At 42.6% G+C, this 18,096-nt stretch overlaps 1 protein-coding gene across 2 annotated transcripts; it reads left to right on the top strand.

Annotated features, from left to right (window-relative positions):
- The first annotated feature begins 138 nt into the window (after nucleotides 1-138).
- On the top strand, nucleotides 139-16,448 carry st6galnac (ST6 (alpha-N-acetyl-neuraminyl-2,3-beta-galactosyl-1,3)-N-acetylgalactosaminide alpha-2,6-sialyltransferase). Of its 2 annotated transcripts, none has more exons than XM_030399792.1 (10): nucleotides 139-1,082; nucleotides 2,161-2,547; nucleotides 6,471-6,825; nucleotides 9,503-9,668; nucleotides 11,291-11,465; nucleotides 11,960-12,098; nucleotides 12,182-12,285; nucleotides 13,379-13,462; nucleotides 13,667-13,766; nucleotides 14,212-16,448. In XM_030399792.1, the coding sequence occupies exons 2-10, from the start codon at nucleotides 2,399-2,401 to the stop codon at nucleotides 14,380-14,382; spliced, it is 1,443 nt and encodes a 480-aa protein (XP_030255652.1). In that variant the 5' UTR covers nucleotides 139-1,082; nucleotides 2,161-2,398; the 3' UTR covers nucleotides 14,383-16,448. The 2 variants fall into 2 exon arrangements, with proteins under 2 accessions (XP_030255652.1, XP_030255653.1); XM_030399793.1 differs by lacking the exon at nucleotides 139-1,082 and adding an exon at nucleotides 1,843-1,861.
- Nucleotides 16,449-18,096: the final 1,648 nt, after the last annotated feature.

Genomic DNA, 18,096 nt, shown 5'->3' with positions numbered 1-18,096 from the left:
TTTGGGGTCTCCAGGCGTCTGTAGACTTGGATTATGTCGGATGAGCTCTATGGAGCCATTTCATTTATTTTTGGTTGTTTTCTTACATTTTAAAACAAGTCCTGTCATGAGCAGATAATGACTGAATTTTCATTTTTGGGTGAACTCGTCCTTTGAAGATGTTGGTTTACACAGTAGTTCTCTGATTGCAGTGTCCGTCCGTCCTCTTTGCTGGCTTTATGGAGACAAATCCTCCTCAGGGATGTTTCAGCCTATACATCTGGAATAATGTCCAGAGCTGACCCACTTCTCCTCCTCCTCCTCCTCCGCTTCTTCTTCCTCCTCCATCCCCCTTTTTTCTTCTTCGCCCTCCAGCTAGCTCACTTCCTCTGGACTGCCAAAGCAACCGGTGGCGCGTACCAAAACGTGTCTCCCCTTTCAGCATATTTCCTTTTCTTTTCACGGAGAAGGGAACTGAAGCTGGAGAGGGCGCACAGACTATTGACTCTCACTTGGCTCGGAGGGCCCCGGCTGACTGAGTGGCTGTTGGAGGGATGGATGGAGTGAATGAGGAGGAAAGTGTCTTCCTGTCTTGATATTTTCTTTGAGCGGCAGAGGTTCAGGCTGCATGTATCTGCTTGTCAAATTAAAGTGTACATACATTCATACGTACGTGTGTGTGTGTGTGTGTGTGTGTGTGTGTGTGTGTGTGTGTGTGTGTCCTCCTTTTTCCAGTCTGTCATTGCTGTTAAGTGATTCAAGGTCTCCACACATTGTGAGCATAGCAGAGATCCTCAGAGCTGCCTGCTCATGTCTAACTTTATTGCAGCCTGGAGTGGGCTTCTTTCTCTTTCTCTCTCCCTCTCTCCCCCCCTCCCTCTCTCCCTCTCTCTCTCTCTCTCATGCTCTGGAGTTGAGGGGGTTGACCATTTGCCAGCAGCTGTTGCTCATTTCACAATTGGTCCCGCCCATACAGTGCCGAGGCTGGCAGTGAAGCCGCTCCACACTAGATGAGCAGCAGAAGAACTTAGAGGAATATTGTCCACATTAGGACCATCATGGAGGAGAGACTGAGAGCGCAGGACACAGGAGATCTTCCACCGGTGAGAGGACACAGTTTTTTCTTTGTTCGGTGTGTCTGTGTTACAGTTGAGGAGCTTTGCTTACCGTTAGACGTGAGACACCAGAGAGTCCTCTGACTGTAAAAGGAAGAGATTGAGTCATAATTTGTCACAGTCTCATGGATGTGTTCTGTTGCCCCGCTCATATTCAACTCTGATTCTTTGTCAGCCATGTAAGGGATGATCTGCACACACTTTTTTATGACATTTATGTGAAGTAGAAATTAAAGCCAAAACTACAAACTTACATTTTTGGTTTGGAGTAACACAAATGTCCTGTGCTTTCCTGTTCCGTCTGTTATCAGAGACACGGCAGCTGAGTTTATCACTGGATCACTGCAACACATTCTTTCCATTCCCCCCATTTAGCCTCGGCCAGGAGTATCTACACAAGCCTGGGAACACTGCATCACTCACATTGTCATCGCCGCCGTTATTATTATTTTCCTTATTCACCCAGTTATTAAGTGATTACTATCGAGGATTGCTTGCAGCTCGAGACTTGACTTCAGGGAAATTTCAGGGTGCAGATTTCAGAGCCCTGGCCTCAGGCTGTGTTTATTACGCCACTTACAAAGAGGTGATAAGTGGAGAGGGGTGGTGCTCAGTGTGTATGCTAATGTCTTCAACTTCTGGTGAGACCGCCAGAGCCTCTCAATGTTCAGTTGACCAGAGCAGGCAGACCGGGGGGAATAAGAAGAAGTTTCCTGCCGCCTGACTTCCTGCATTTGTTGTCGCATGTCAGTTGCAGCTGACCTCAGGTTTTTTCCTCTCAACGTGTGGTTCTTTAACGAATTACTGTGCGCAGTTCCAGCCATTTCTCTTTGTTATCTTTCAAGAACAGCAAGAGCAGAAAGGAAAGAGGGAAGGAGAAGATAAATAAAATCCGGAAGTGAAAGGATGTGAAGCTTGTGACTCCGCACAGCACTTTGTGTTCGGGGACAGGTTTCATTAAAAAGGGATTATTTGGGACGCTGTTGACACTGAAAGATAAAGTTTCCCCTTCTTTGCCTTTGCCCTCGTTCCAACTCTCTCCCTTTTTGTCTCCGTCCTGCTATAGTTGTGCTGAGAGAAGCCCAGTGTGGAGCCCGGATCCTGTTGTGGGCTAATTATATCCCCACCATCGCCGCCTCCCCTCCTCTGCTCGACCAGAAAAAAGACAGTGAACTGTCCTGTGGAGGACAGCATCCTCCGCCCTCCTCCTCAGCCTCCGTCGTCTGCCTCCTCATGTCCCTTCAGGTGGAGCGGAGGGCAGGGCGAGCACACACAGCGGGCCGCTCGCACACACCTTGACGGGTATGGCGCTCCAGAGGAGGCTGGTGCTCGGCGTGGTGACCGTCTGCTCCCTGCTGTGTGTCTACGTGCTGTGTGTGTTCGTGGAGAGGCCTCTGTCCTGGTCCATAGAGCCCCTGAAACACTTCCATGGCTTCACACAGGAAGAGAGCAGGTGAGCCAAGCGAACAAACCAGCACTGACATCGATCGTGATACTGACGTGTTCTTTTCCAAAACAATGAATATGACGTGAAACAACGACTATGAGGTTAAAGGAGGGTGTCTAAGCTTTAACATGAGGGGGGGTCATAGTAAATTATGGGAGCTGTGTCAAACTTTAAGCCATTTTTAAGTACATATTGATTTAAATGTTAGAAAAAACAGGAAAGGGATCTTAAACATACAACAAGGCAACCAGGAATTCACATTACTGACCTTGTTGGTCAACTGATCATATATTAAACCTGCTAAAGACCAAAAAAGAAACAGGAAGTGAAGCTGGCTGCAGTGCAGACCTGAGAGAGCAACAGCATGGAGGATCTGCAGCATCTGCAAAGGATCTGACCCCAAATATAAAAAGTTGGACAACTCCCTAGAGACACATTAGATCTAAGGACTGTATGATATATAGACTGAAAAGTGAGGCCAATTATACATTTAACAAAGGCCAGCAAGGGGCGACTCCACTGGTTTCAAACATGTCTGATTGAATGTAAGCTTATGAGGAACTGACCCCTTTTCTCACTTAACAGCTCACTAATGAGTCCGTGGTCTCATTCGTTAGTGTTAGATCTTTTTCAACACAGCATGATGTTCTTGAGTAAATTATGGTCCCATCTAGAGTAAAACCGACGAGAAAACAAAGTATGCTTGACCTTGTGATTACTACAATAGCGTTTCCTTGGCTCTTCTTCAGCTCCACCCTCTCAGTTCTGAGGCGTGAAGGCCAAACAGGCTTCAGAATCAGTACTGAAGCCTGTTTGGTATGCCACTGGGTGACGTCATGGCGGGTTTACATCTGATTAACACGCGAGACGCTGCATCCTGTTCTTTCTTTAGTGCAAATCGATGCCACGCTCACATCGGGTGGATGGTAGAGTGAATCTGATGACTATCCTCAAGTGATGTCAGTTGGGTTGGACACTTAGTGTGGGACGTGAGTTTACCATCTCTGCTGCAGGCTTCAGGCTCCAGGCTACTTTAGCTGTTACTCTCTTATTAAACTATAAAATCTGACCGATATGTCGATAGTTGAGTGGCATTTTGGCTAATGTAGGCGTGGCGTCCAGGTGTTAACAGATCAGGAAGAAAAACGTGTAAAACAATATAGAGGATATCTCTAGCCCTGCTGCAATGATTGTGATCTTTTTTTTTACGAAGTGCAGTTCGAAACCTGAGGAGGAACGTTTGTGTGTCCTCTCATAACTAATCCTGATATTGTCTTTCCTTCGAGCCCATGTGACAGTGTTTGCACATGTCTGTTACACATTTATAGTCTCCGGGCCTGCGGAGATAACCCTGATGACATCGTGGCGTCGACAGGGTTATTTTCACACACTTGACAAAGCTCCTCCGGAAACACAGAGGCAGACGCTGAGAGGAGATAACTAAGTGACAAACGAGCACGATGTCCGTCAAATGCTGGTTTAGTTACGATGAACAGCAGACCATGAATGACGTGATGTGTCATATATTAGTGGACCCTCAAATTTGCCTCTGAACTTTGTTTTAGTGCCATTAATAATGTTATCAGCTAACAGAGACTGAGCTCGGTAGAAAGGTGAACTTGAAACGTTATAAGTCAGTTGTTCTGCTGCAGTCTGGAAATACAGATGGATCTGATGCCGCACCACCAGACTACAGAGCAGGATAAAGAATGTCTAGGAGCTGCCAATCATCTCTCTGATGGTCTTGTTCGCTTATGTAGGTCATACAGAGGTATAAGTATTAACTAACTAGACCATTTCAAAACCAGTTGATGTGTTTTTTTTCCTGGTTGACTTGACATGAACAGCATTTGCAAGTCAGAAACATGTAATAACACTGATTTAATGTATGACATAATCCTGGCATTGAAGCCTCTTTGCCTAATTTGGGGATTGTTTATTGAAAAAAGAGGTTCACACCTCCTTTGTTAATCTGATGTGAATGAAAACACTCAGAAAAGACAGAAAACTTGATTCTTGAGAAACTGAATGAGAAAATAGGTCAGTGTTTTGTTTGAAACGAAACGCACTCCGGCACCGAGCCAACGCGACAAAACACGTTTCACATTCAGAACACTTTGACTTCACTGTACATGTTCTCCATATGTTGTTCCTGATTCCCTAAATCACAGACAGACGAGGAGAGCAGGCAGTTTAATCCAGCACACAGCTGAGCTCAGATTCAGCAGTATAATGGGACGGAGTCGAAGGGTTAAACTCTTATGAAAAGTTTTCTTTTTTTTTGTAACCAGCACTTACTCCCCCTCCAGTTGTATCATTGTGGTTTTAACAAAGGAGCCACACAGCGCTCCGGCTGCACTAATGAAAAAAAGCTCCCAGAGTTATTTCACTGGAGGTGGTCTCTTACACGCGTATGTGAAACGTAAGCCTTGTTGTAACGGGCGGCGCTCCAGGTTTAAAAGCTTCCAGGTCCAGATAAGATGCATTAAGTCGGTGGGGGGGGGGGGGGGACGGAAAACACGGCTGTTTCTCAAAGGTCTGTTTCAGACACTAAATGTTACTTTGGGAATGTGGACCTCGCAGGTCTTTCATTTAAAAAGCTGTTCGCCGGGTAAAAATAACAACTTCCCTTCCCTGCTGCGGCTCCTCTTTTATCCTCATGTTTTTAAATGAAGAGTCGAGCCTTTGAAATGAAATAGAAAAAAACGAAATTCAAATTATCAAATTAAATGGGCTTTTTTTGGGGGGACCATGCAGCTGAGATCCAGCTTTGTCAAAGAAGAAGAAAATTGGAATAAATGTACTTTATATATGGGACATAAAGTAGGCCTATGTCAATATTAGATATATTTTAAATTGTCAAGGAACTAAAGAACACAGTCAAATCTTTGTGATAGGTCATTTTATTGTTGAAAGAAGTACCTAACAGAAAACAACAAGAGGAAAAAATCATATTTCATCACAATAATTTGAAATAAAATCTCAATACCTTTAATTTTGCCACACACCCCTCATAACAAAACACATGATACCTTATTCATTTATTTACAAGATAAGAAATAAACTTGGGCAGGAGGACAACATGTGGATATGGTTAGTGATGGTCTCTACGACCCTCTAAAGGAGACATATAAAATACAAACAGGCCGTGTTTCACTCACTTCCTGTCCTCTCTGCAGGTGAACCGGTGCTCTCTGTTCAACATTAATAAGTTCCTGTTACACTTTAATTCAGATGTCTTATTACATTTGTGTCTCGTTACCGGGCTTAATGATGTTTAACTGCAGCTGTGAGTGACATCAGCAGCATCTGGTCTGAGACGATTAGGGAACGGAAACATCACGGTTAACCACCATCACCACCCGTCCCTCAACAAAACACTGACAATATCAGACGATCTGTATGAAGCCAATTTATGTTGCGTTTTGGTTTGCTCTTTATGTTTTAAACCCCAGTTAGCTCGCCCCAGCTACCTGAAATGTTTCAGAAAATGCTACAATGCTGTTTACCGTTGACTTAGATGACTGATTTTAATCTTTGATCAGTTTGTTTTAAGAAATAACTTAAATTTAAATATTTATTTTTTTCATATTTCACAGAGTTTAAATGGATCAACACAGGTGCTATCTGTCCATTTTTTTTATCTGTATTTTTATTCATTTTTCAAAGCTCACTTATGAACATGTTATTTGCTATGTGCACTATTTATGCTAAGCTAACTGGCTGCTGGCTGCAAATTTAGTGGACATACAATCTTCTCATCTCAGGCTCCTCGAGTGAACCGAAAGGCAGTTGAACTATTCCTTTAAGAGACTGCACCTCACCTCATGAGTAACATGTTGAAAGTGAGAGAGAAAAGGTTTCAGCTGATTTATTTTCAGCAGTGACTTGCCGGGCTCACCGCCAAAATCTTGTTCTGTCTTCTGCAGTGGCCTACGAGACTCTGAGGAGCCTCTTGACAGAAAGAGTAACAGTGACCAGCGTGCCCGTCCGCCCCCTGCCTCCAACCTTCACCCCGAGCTCACGGCTCTGCACGAACACACACGTGCCACACAGACTCCGACTTTAAAGACTCAAACATCCACAGTTGCTGGGCAAAGACCAGCAGAGAAGGACGTCCTGGATGCCTCAAAGTCCAGTCCCAGGGCTGACGGCGTGGACAAAACAAGGACCAGCACCAAAGGCCCCACGCTGAAGCCTCAGCAGCCCACACAGGCAGCCGGGCCAACAGAGCCTCCCTTCATTGGAGACACTTACATGAGTGAAGACATCCCACCACAAACAGTGAGTTCCATCTGAGCAGAGTTTCACTTACACCCTGAAGAAATACAGTCCTTACAGTATAATGTTTATGTGAATACATACCGCACATTTCAAATGAATCTCAAGTCTTATTGTTTAATTTGAACAAAAAGATAAAATCCTGATCAAAGCTCAGTTTATATGTTGCTGCTGTCATGGGGTTGAATTGCTTTCTGTTTCGATACGGTTTCAGTACGCCTTGTTTTGAATTTAGCTAAGTGATCATCGAGTTGTGGTGAAAAGACAGGCTGCACTTCTCTTTTTGTTGCGGAAGCTGCAAACTTAGCATCTGCAGTTGAGGTTCTCCTGTAGCCTATTTTGCCAAATTTGAGACTTAAGTAAATAGGAAAGGATTTCAAAAACAAAAGCCAGAGTCTGATGATCCTTCCTCAGAACAATTTGAGTTTGAGAGACTGTTTTCTGCATGCTGGTGTCTTTAAAGAATGAAAAGACATTTTTAAAATAACTCCACCAGCGGCATATTTGAATTTGACTTTTGATAAGTCTCAGTAAATAATGCAGAATAATTCACCTGACAACATGTTCTCACTCCCAGCTCCTAAAATTTGGCGGCTGTGTCGACTTTAAACTACAACGCTTTGCCTACCTTTAGTTTCAGCTGGTCTCCATGGTCTATTTATCACTAATACATTATATACAATGTCCACTGCTGAGACACAGCTCACATATCATGGTATATTATGACTACAGTCAGGAGCAAAACTTTATTTCCATCGCAGTAACATATTATGTATGGCTCTGTTCTGGGACCTCCTTCCATATGCATATGTTGTAAGGCTAACGCAGGGAGAGCAGCAGGAAAGATCCCCAACAGGGTACAGAACAGAGCAGGCATCAATGACAACAGAAATTACATTGATTAGTCTGACACAGCATGAAAAGGAGAAGCTGTGGTGGAGGCGGGTTGCAAAAGCAGCTTGCAGAGGAAGCAGAAATAGAAGGCATGCTAGAGCAGTTTAAAAAAAAGCGCCATGTGGGAGATAAGGCAATTGGATGCATGGAAGGGAATCAGCTGATGAACCAGCTGGTGTTGATGGATTGGGTGCTGATCTTGACTTTGTGGCCTGCCTGAACTTAAGCTGTGCTCAGTGTTTGTAATGTTATTAACGTTGTCAAACGGTTGCGGTTTGGTTAGGCAGAGGCGATACAGCTGCTTGGTTAGGAAAAAAAAAAACATACTTAAAGTTATAATAAGACATACATTCATGTTACATACGTTTCGTAACCTGTGTCGTGTAACATATTTGATGTCAGTCACGTAACATGTGAGATCATGTTAACTTGCTTAAATACATGAATGAAAAGATCACTCTTGATTCTAAGTCTTACGGGCCACGAACTCTGGTCTCCAGAGGCAAACACGAAGCCTCTCGATGATGACAGACGTCGATGTGACCCCAGTGATTGACAGAAAAATGTATCAATGTTTTCACAAAGTCCCCAAAAGGCCACTTTCCTTAAAACCTTTCAATAAGAAATGGGAACTCTTGTTTCCAGGACAACTTTTCTCCATTTCTATGTCCACCTCTCACTCACTCACTGAGACGGGCAAAGAGCAACTTTACTGTGGCAATGAAAAACAGGATTCTCCTGGGTAAAGTGGGCGGGCAGCACGGTTCTCCTTTCACGCTCACACCCTAACACTCAATCACTGCATCTAGAGAGGGTTCGTTACTGGCTCACAAATATTCTCAAGTAAAGAAACAGTGGAGGAATAGGACCATGAAAAGTACTCAGTCCTTCAGAAAAACCTACATCACGTTTACGTGTGCGTTACATGTATATATGTGGTGTATCATACATCAGATCACACACTTCTGGTTCTCATCAGGCTGCAGATGTTGTCACAGGGCGGCTGCCACAGTTGTACTGGGTGGGTCTGTCTTTAGGAAATGTTTTGTAGAAAACAGAGTCATGTCTCCCTCAGCTTGGCTCTGTTCCTCCACTCCCCCCCCCCGCTTTCTGAATGTATCATCAGCACTGAGTCTCTCTTTATTGAGCTGTCAGAAGGTCCGCTGAGAGGAATATAGAGGGAGGATGAGAAATTGCACAAGATTGAATGAAAACACGTGTCGAATCTGCCTCAAGAACTGCCTTGGGCGTCTCATAGGAAAGTTGAATTAAGGGATCCATATGGTGACTCACAGTCTTTCTCCTGCCTCTCAGCTTTTCAAGTAGAGGCTGTCACCTCAGTTAGACCGCAGTTAAAGCTCTGAGTTGTTACATAAGACGAGCGTGCACATAGACTGAATCGATAATTGATTCCACAGAGATCCCACAGGGGCAAATAACACAATTAACGCGGTAAAGTTGCTAATAGGCTCAGTGCCATCCTTATGTTTGCATGTTGGGAAGCGCTTCATGCCTCCTTGTCTGCCCACGTGTTTAGTGTTTTTTTTTAAAGTGTATCCATGTAAGCTTCATTATGAATTTGTCTGTGATTACCAGATAATTACCTCCAGTGAGAGTCTGCAGGTCAATACTGAACTGTTGGAACTAATGATGCTGTCTTCGTCATGATCATGTGGGAGAAACCGTTACTGCATGTTGCTAATAAATCCTCAAGAGTGGAGAGGATTTATTAGCGTTCTGGACGTGGTGTGATAACAACGTGGCCGTGTCGTCTGCCTCCAAACAGGACTGCCCCGACAATATCCGAAGTCGGGTCACGAAAACTGAATTTGGCGGGAAATTTCTGCAACACATTCCAGTCCTGCAGTGGGCCCGACACGTCACTCCTGAACAGCACCAGCGCCTGAGCCGCTACCCCGGAGCTCACGGCTGGGGAGGCATCGATTACAAGAGTGAGTTTTAAATTTTGTGTTTTCGTGTTTGAATACATTTTCTTTCTTTCTTCATATTTTTAGTTCCTTTTTCATGGTCTTATTTTGAATTTTCAATTATTTATTATTTTGTGACTGTTTTTCAAGACTATTTTTTAATGGTTATTTACTGTGGGATATTTTTGTTTATGATTTAATTTTCACCCATATTGATTGTCTGAGATGATCGATGCTTTGGCCTGTGAGAGATGTTCTGCACTTGTCATTATAATCAAGACAACCCAGTCATCAGAATAAACTATAGCTAAGAACGTGTCTGCAAAAAGCTAAAACTCAGCCTTTCTTTATGTTTGCTTAGGTCGAATTTCCTATTTCTCATTTGTCACCGCGCTGTGCTTATGCTCTGTTTAGAAAGGGGTCAGGAAGCCATTATGGTTTGACCTAAAATACCCATTTTGCCACAATCACATAGGGAGGTGGTCCGACTTTCTGTGACAAATAGTCGGTTTTGGTCACCACAAAAACCACTGGAAATGAGTGCAGGTCTCTCTTAAAAAAACCCCGATTTTGTTGTGACAGAAATGGATGGAAATCCCCAGATGTCAGCCACCTCCATCGCCTCCACCTCCTGATGTGAAAGGCAGCTAGAAAGCACTTAGTAAGAACTTGATATGTCATGTTTGGTACAAATGTAAACTTTCGACATATGAAGAAACGTGAACTGCTGACATTGACATCAGACAGGGTTGAGTATGTGTCTGAGTCCTTTGTTGATTTCAAATAAAGTGCGTCTTGAAATCATTTAAGATAAACAATCCTCCACATCCGGGCCACATTACAAACCTTATCAACCCCCAAATACCTCATATTTTTCCTTTATGTAAGTACAGAGGAACAAGGCATGTAACATGTGGCAGTTTTATTGTCTTTAATCTGTTTTAGTTTGTGGTTAATGGAAGCGACATCAGGCACAAAAAACAGTGTCAGGAAAAAATCACGATCGGGCAAAGAAATTCTGTTTTTGTAACCACAAACCTGGCTGGAAACATTTCCTGATGAGGACAGTGGTTTCATGCTTGAACTGTGGTCTCTGACGTGGCAGCCTTGTCGTCAAGATGTTTAATAAATATATCTAGCAGTCTGTTATCTCATTTTTTATAGCATCACTTAGAGAACAGCAGGAAGCCGAGCGAAGGCGTTTCCATGTGAAAACCTCGTACACCATATGTTTTTATCTTAATGAGTTCAAAGTACATTCATATTACAATTGTCGTGTGGACACTGAGGGGCATTTAAATTTGATCCTGTGCACTTTGTCTACAGATTTGTGTTTCTAAATATAACCAGACAGAAGATACAAAGTATTTTGGATAATTTGATTGAGGACATGTGGACCTCATCAGTTAAGATGCTTATCATGTTGAGAAGGGCAGCTTCCTGTCTGTGTGCCCACACATGCTGCCTCTGGGTTTTCTCTTCCTTTCAGTCCAATCAGAAGTAACTGAATCTGTGGGCTCAAAAAGAAAACAAGCGCTTCAGCACCTAAATCTCTTTCTCATGATACAAGGATTTCTGTAAGAGACCTTTAAAGACTGTGTTAGATGAGTCTCATCCAGATTAATTCTGTTTTTCTGTGTCAACAGCGCTGGTGGAAACTCTCTCTGTCCTCAACTCTTCTGCTAACTGGCAGATGTTGGACGACTGGAAGGACCACAGCAATAAATCAGACTGTATCCACTGTGCTGTGGTGGGGAACGGTGGGATACTGAAGGATTCAAAGAAAGGGGAGGAGATCGACGGTCATCACTATGTTTTCAGGTAGATGCTGGGGGTATCCTATGAAAAGAGCTCCCTTTGTAGAGCAAAACTCTGCCCTGACAATCAAATCCCTATTGTTGTTTGTTGGTATCTAAAGCCGCATTTTTGCTAGTAGAACATGTAAAACAGTGTAATATTTTCTTCAAAGTCCCTCGAGTCAGAAATATGTTTTAGTTCTTTTTACTCCAGCTGCATGATTCCGCTTTAATGTGCAGACTGATGATAGTGCACGCTTAGAGGCTGTTTTCACTGAGAATGGAGCTGTTAAACTATATTTTGAATATAGTGTTAAATCCCTGAATTTTAAAAGTGAGCGCCCAAGTCTTTAAAGAACTTGTCATTTGGGGCCCACATGAGAGTTTATGGTTTTAGTTGGTTTTGTTCAGTAACTGCTGCTCGTGCTGGTTCTGGTCTAGTTCCTCGGCCAGACTGACAGTTTCCGTCCTTATGTTTGTGTGTCTCATCTGTGTTTTTTGGACTCTTGTTACCTTCAGGACCAACGGGGCGATAATTAAGGGCTTTGAGCAGGACGTGGGCTCTCGGACCACCCACTACACATTCTCCACCAACACACTGATGAACTCCATCAGGGGCTACGCAGGCGCTGGGTACAAAGGACCCCCTCTGTCTCAGGTGAGGACAGAAACTACATAAAGTTGCTAAGATCATGACATAAAAGAATCAGGCCTGAGACACATTCTGCCGCCCTCCAACAGGAAACGCGATACGTTTTTCTGCCAGATCACGACCGTGATTACCTGCTGATGAAGGCTGCAGCGACACACACTCCGGTAGAAAGAGGACCGGAGCGGGCCAAAGAGTAAGAACCACTAACAGACTGTCATAAAGATTCAAAGTAAAGCTCTTGCTCTTTATTCTGTCTGTCTTCTTCATATATTCAAGGAGAAACCTTTCTGTAACACACATTATCAAAGAATAAAGTCAACAACAATAATAATTACTTCACTATTATGCTTTTTGTATTGCTTAAGAATTTTAATATTAAGTTACTTTCACCTCCTCAAACAGAGGGTATGTTTTCACCCATGTCTGTTTGTTGGTTAGTTGGTTTGTTAGCAGGCACACAAAAACTACCATAAACAGCAGTAAATGCAGCGTATGTAAGCTGCGCGTATCCCCACATTTCTATCTAATGGCATAGAGGTTAGATACGTGTAAGATAAACATTTGCACAACTTGTACACGTTCACATTATGGGACACCTCAAGAGGATTGTGTGATTGCAGAGTTTGTTGTGTGAAGATTCTCTTGATCTATTCGATTCTGGGTTGTAACTGGTACTCGAAAATCCCCTCATATAAGTTGATCATGCTGTCGTAACTTAATTTCAAAAGTCATTTTCATTCCACACTGTATGTGGGCCGGTTGAACGTGTTGATTTTGCAATCTGAGAAGTCAATGCATTGTCAGTGTCTTTGTAGGTGTCCACATTTTTTTTACATTTCCAATGTGTACACACTTTTTATATGGCCATGTTTTGCTACTCCTGATCCGGCTCGCACTGTTTAAAGAATGATATGTGACTTAACGTCAGCAGCACAGCGGGTAGAGACGCAGCCTTTCTCATCAAACAGAAGATCAGTGGTTAGTGCTGAGAAACGCTGTCTTATCTTTACCACTTCATGTTTACGAGGTCTCAAGTGTTGCAACCCCTGTGGCTATCTGGAGGTCAGATGACCCTCAGTGTCAACACAACAATTCTAATATGAATGTACTTTGAATTTAATTTACATGAAAAATAAATGGTATGTGAGGTTTTAACAGGGAAACATTTCCATTCAGATTCTGTCTATTGTCATCGTAAAGCACATGGGAATTTTTATTTCCTGATACTTTCTTTGACTCCTTTTTGAAGTTCTTATTTCTGAAATAATTTCATTTTTCCTCAACAGTCCATCCAGGTACTTTGGGAAGGACGTGTCAGCAGAGAAGTTGAAGATGTACCACCCAGACTTCATCCGTTACCTCAGAAACAGGTGAGGGAAAGATCTGCCGAGCGGGCGGACAGAATGGTAGCACGGCTCACATTTCAAATAGTTTGAAATGAGATTAAAAGAGACGCAGGCGCTGAAAGCAGAGCGTTCCCACACAGTGAGAGAGGGGGGCTGTGAGGTCCAACTAATTCAAGCCTCTGTGTCCCTGAAACCACTGATCGTAGATGTTTGATCTTTTTGTTTCAGATTCCTGCGATCTCACACTCTGAATACAAAATACAAGAACATTTACCGTCCGTCCACAGGAGCTGTCATGCTGTTGGCTGCGCTGCACACCTGTGACAAGGTAAACAGTTGCTGTGCTGCATATTACTTTCAGTCATCTGTTTTGTAACTATGAGACAAGGCTACACTTGCCAGATTGCGTGAGAATGTTCTGATTGTGAGCAGTCGGCCTTGAAAAACGCACGTATGCCCGACATCTGTGTGGCCCTCACTCTGTGCTGCTCGTGACTCACTGTACTCTGTAGCAAATGTCAACCTGTTCTTTGACGAGCCAAATTTATGATTTATATCAGATCACTCTCACATTCCCACAGATTTGCTGCGTGTCATCGCTGTCAAAACCAGTTTTTCAGCCTGCTTGAGTTGGAAAAATTAAAATAAGTTGAAAAACATTCAGGCTGAGGGGTTCAAGTCAAAACATGAATCAAAGAGGCTGATAAAATCTCTCCTCAGATGACAGAGTTTGATTTATATTTTGAGTGTTGTGTTTCCTTGTGCTACTGAAGGTGAGCGCGTACGGCTTCATGACCCCAGACTATAAGAACTACTCTGACCACTACTACGACAGCACCTACCACTCGGTGGGCTTCTACATCAACCACGACCTGCGCATGGAAATGACTCTGTGGCAGCAGCTGCACCAGGCGGGCCTCATACGACTCTACATGCACAAGTGAATTCACGTCGACCAGAAATGACATCATCATGTCTGCACGCGAAGGGAACGTGGTAACAGGGAAAATGACGACCTCCCCCCCCCGCCTGGTCTCAAAATGACTCTCATGAACGGAGCAAGAAAGTGGCAGGCGTTTTCTTTCCAAGGATTCATTTTTTTAAATGACAGTTGCTGTGATGGTTCAGCAAGGAGATTAAGTTTTATTTATCAGGTTTTTTTTTCTTTTAAAATAACATTTAATTCCTCCAGAAAGCATGTTTTTTGGTGATTTGTTAGTCAGAATATATCCAGACACGGAGGTTAAAAACCAGACTAAATTTCATTAAAAAGGTTTCGGTTGGTCGGTCGGCAGTTAACTTTGATTCAGACTGAAACATTTTGACAGATTGTGGATGGACTTTTGGAATATCAAAAACTTCAAACCTTTCCCCTCATATTGATGAACAATTGCCTATGAAAAACAGTGAACATACATCTCTGAGTTTTGATTCTTACTCAGTGACGATGTCTTTCGCTTTGAGAAAAAACAACAACAACGCAGAGCTGAAATAGCGAGCAGATTTAAAATAAATACAATATAAAGACAACTTTAATTGACTCAGCTGGTTTTTAGAAGATCCACACAGTCTGCTTGTATCTGATTTAACTTGATTAGCAACCGTTGGTAAAGAAGCTAAAGTAGGTTGAAGTATGTGAATTATTACACTGGCAGTTGTCATGACAGTTGTTTGTTCCAGTTCCTCTCATCCTGCTGATATGTGAATTCAGCATTAGCTAAAAGTACTGCAGTGCCTTAATACGACTGAGGGGAGACTTTGTTTGATCTGTCCATCATTTGAGCCAAACAACAGATAGGAAGGCTTGAAAAAACATGTTGGCTATTCAGAAATCAGCCTAGAACCATAAAAAAATGCTTCTTTTTTTTTTCCTATATGCCACGTCTGGTTTATTTTTATGGCTTCAGAGAATCATTAACAAACTTGACCTTTATTCTCTATTCAGATCTGTTGGCATTCCCGGTGTCAACAAAGTTATATACAATGACTTTAGCTGGAACAAACTAAAACAGTGACTGAAACCCAGTTTACTTGTTTTTTGACCAAATCACCAAAACCATGTTTGCTGGAATGACTTCAGAGCGTATCATACAATCAGTCCCTGAGATTCCAGTGTGTTCACAAGGGACAAGACTGCAATTGAGTTGGCCACTTGCTTTAAATATCCTGTCTCCCCGCCCTAAATAGACAGCCAGAGCACTGCTGGCAGTGGCCAAGGTCTATTCTGACATTTAGTCTGTAGACCCAGATTATGTTCGCTCTCTGAGCCCGTCTGTGTATTTATATTCTACTGTAGAAGGTAACACAAAGCCCATAGAACTCATTGGACCAGGTATTTGAATTTAGTTTAAGGGACTTAACTTATTATTTTTTTATTTGTTCTCAATTTTTTTTTAAGCAAACAAGTGTACTTTAGTTTTTTTTACATGGTGCCACGCTGTGATAATAATAACACTGTGTGGACTCTACTGGACTTTTAGTGCCTTTTAATGTGAATCAGTAACTCGGATGAAGCATTGTGACTGAGGTGGGAATTTCTGAGGTTGACTCAGGACGTTTCCACAGCAACACAAACGAGGAAGTCAGAGGACTCGTCTCTGGAAACCTGCTCATTCAGCCGCATGAGCTGTGACCATGAAGGGTCAAAGTTCACCAGCAGTTATTGTGGCCACTCATCTCAAACTGAACTGAGGCGTCACAATCCTCAGTGACACAGATGCACTGACATAAACAGATAAGATACATTTTTTTTTTTATACTGTCATCAGTGATAAGATACTGTAGGTCTGAGAGGGAGGGATGAGAAACCAAAGACTCAATAAGAATCAGGGAATATGTATATTTAAAATTGTTTCTGTATAATATTGAATCAATACATATTCATACAATCTGATCGTGGCATCTGAAATACTGTATCTGTATTTTTACACAAAGGGGAGACCTTTCATAGTGCAATTTCTGACTGATTCTGGCCTTTTTCAAATCTGTATAAAAGGAAACTGTGATTTCATCTGAGTGTGTTTTGTAATTCTTTCTTGGTTGGTCACCAAAATGTACAGGTCCCATAGTTTTGTATAGTTTCCCAGAGGGTAACTAATATTTAATCGTACATTCTTAGGAAGACTCCTGGAAAGTATTCTGTTATTTTGAAAAAAAATTGAGAGCATTAGATTGACTGCACACTTCCAGAGATCTGCTCAGTGTGCAAAAATACGAAATTTGCCCACAGAAAACTTACAATTGATTTTATGTGTAGAATAAAGTTTACAGTACTAACAATAGATGATTATTTGTTTCAGTTTCAATGGAGCAGACCCTCAAGGATACCTCTACTCCACAAAAATGAAAATTCAGTCATTATCTACTCCAAAAAAAACATTTCTGGAGCTTCACAGCAGAACAGTGTTGCGGCGTTCTCCTAAAGAGCTGACATCGCTGGGACTCCAGGAGCCCCCGTGTCCCAAAATTGAGATCAGCAGCTTCTTATAAACTCAACAAAACAAACCAAACTCAAAAATGTGTCTCAATACTGGGTCTTTATTCTCCCTATCTTTAGTGCCATTGCGTAACTTTTTCCAGGAAATCTGCAAGGAAACATCCAATAGGAAACAGGAACACTGTGCAAAGGACTGTAATTCCAGAGTTGATGTTATTGAACTGTTAGAGCAGGCTGCTGCTGAGAATATGTCGTCAGAGGAAAGCTGCGTGCAGTTCCTAACACTATAATTTTAGCAGACAAACACACTGAGATCAGGGGTTAATCATTAGTTTTGGACACAAGGCACTCAAGTAAGCATGTTTTAAAACCTTGTGTAGGCCAAAAATCATATTATTTTGCTTCACTTTTTTATTTTATTCACAAAGTGTACCGATGACAAGAGTCCCTTGAAAGAGGAAGAGCATACTTTAGGGAGGGTATATCTGGTATGCAGGGCCTCTCTGTCTTCCTCTCCTCCCTTTCTTTCAGGTCTTCTCTCCGACACTCCAGAGTGCAGATTGACCACATGACATCTTCAGTTCTTTCTCCATTTTTCCCCTAGTCGGAGAAGTCTGCGAGACAGGGAGGGAGACCTATATAGAGCCAGATGTGCATGTGGTATGATCGGGGTGGGGGCTGTATTACCGAAGCCATGAGTCAGGATTTGCCGTGTTGCCAAAATGTCTGGCAGCAGAACGTTACAATTACATACTGCAGTTGGTAGAGTGCAGCCACCAGCCTGAGAAACAAGGCCCCTTTTTCAGACTGGAATATTAACAAATGCATGATTAATACAGATTATCAGTGAGGAATAAACAAACTGAAAGCAGGTTCAAAACAAAGGGTTTCTAGTGGATGATTCTGAGGGAGTGGACACTTTTTAAACGTACTCATGAGCTCGATCAAAATGTTTTTGTTCCACAATGAGGGGCGTAAAGCAGCTGTAAGTGATATCGTTGTTTTAGCTAACTTCCTGCCCTCCTCTCTACATCACCACGCTTTCACAGCTCCTTTCCTTTTTCTTCTCTTCAAACATTTTTCATCGCTTGGTCTGATTGGTAGTATAAGCCGTCACTGGGAGCGCTGGAATTTGTAGCTTTTCCTGTTCCAGCGTTGTTGATAACCAAGCAATACCAGATACCAGAAAATACCAGGAGAGACATGGGTTACTGAACAAACA

This window comes from Sparus aurata, chromosome 20, assembly GCF_900880675.1.
Source record: "Sparus aurata chromosome 20, fSpaAur1.1, whole genome shotgun sequence".
Taxonomy (NCBI): Eukaryota; Metazoa; Chordata; class Actinopteri; order Spariformes; family Sparidae; genus Sparus; species Sparus aurata.
This window is presented reverse-complemented; position numbering and strand designations above follow the sequence as displayed.

Excerpts from the sequence above, each read along its gene's own strand:
- st6galnac (XM_030399792.1), top strand. The coding sequence starts at position 2,399 with ATGGCGCTCCAGAGGAGGCTGGTGCTCGGCGTGGTGACCGTCTGCTCC. Across the intron at positions 6,826-9,502 it reads AAGACATCCCACCACAAACA|GACTGCCCCGACAATATCCG; the intron begins GTGAGTTCCATC and ends GCCTCCAAACAG. Across the intron at positions 11,466-11,959 it reads GGTCATCACTATGTTTTCAG|GACCAACGGGGCGATAATTA; the intron begins GTAGATGCTGGG and ends TGTTACCTTCAG.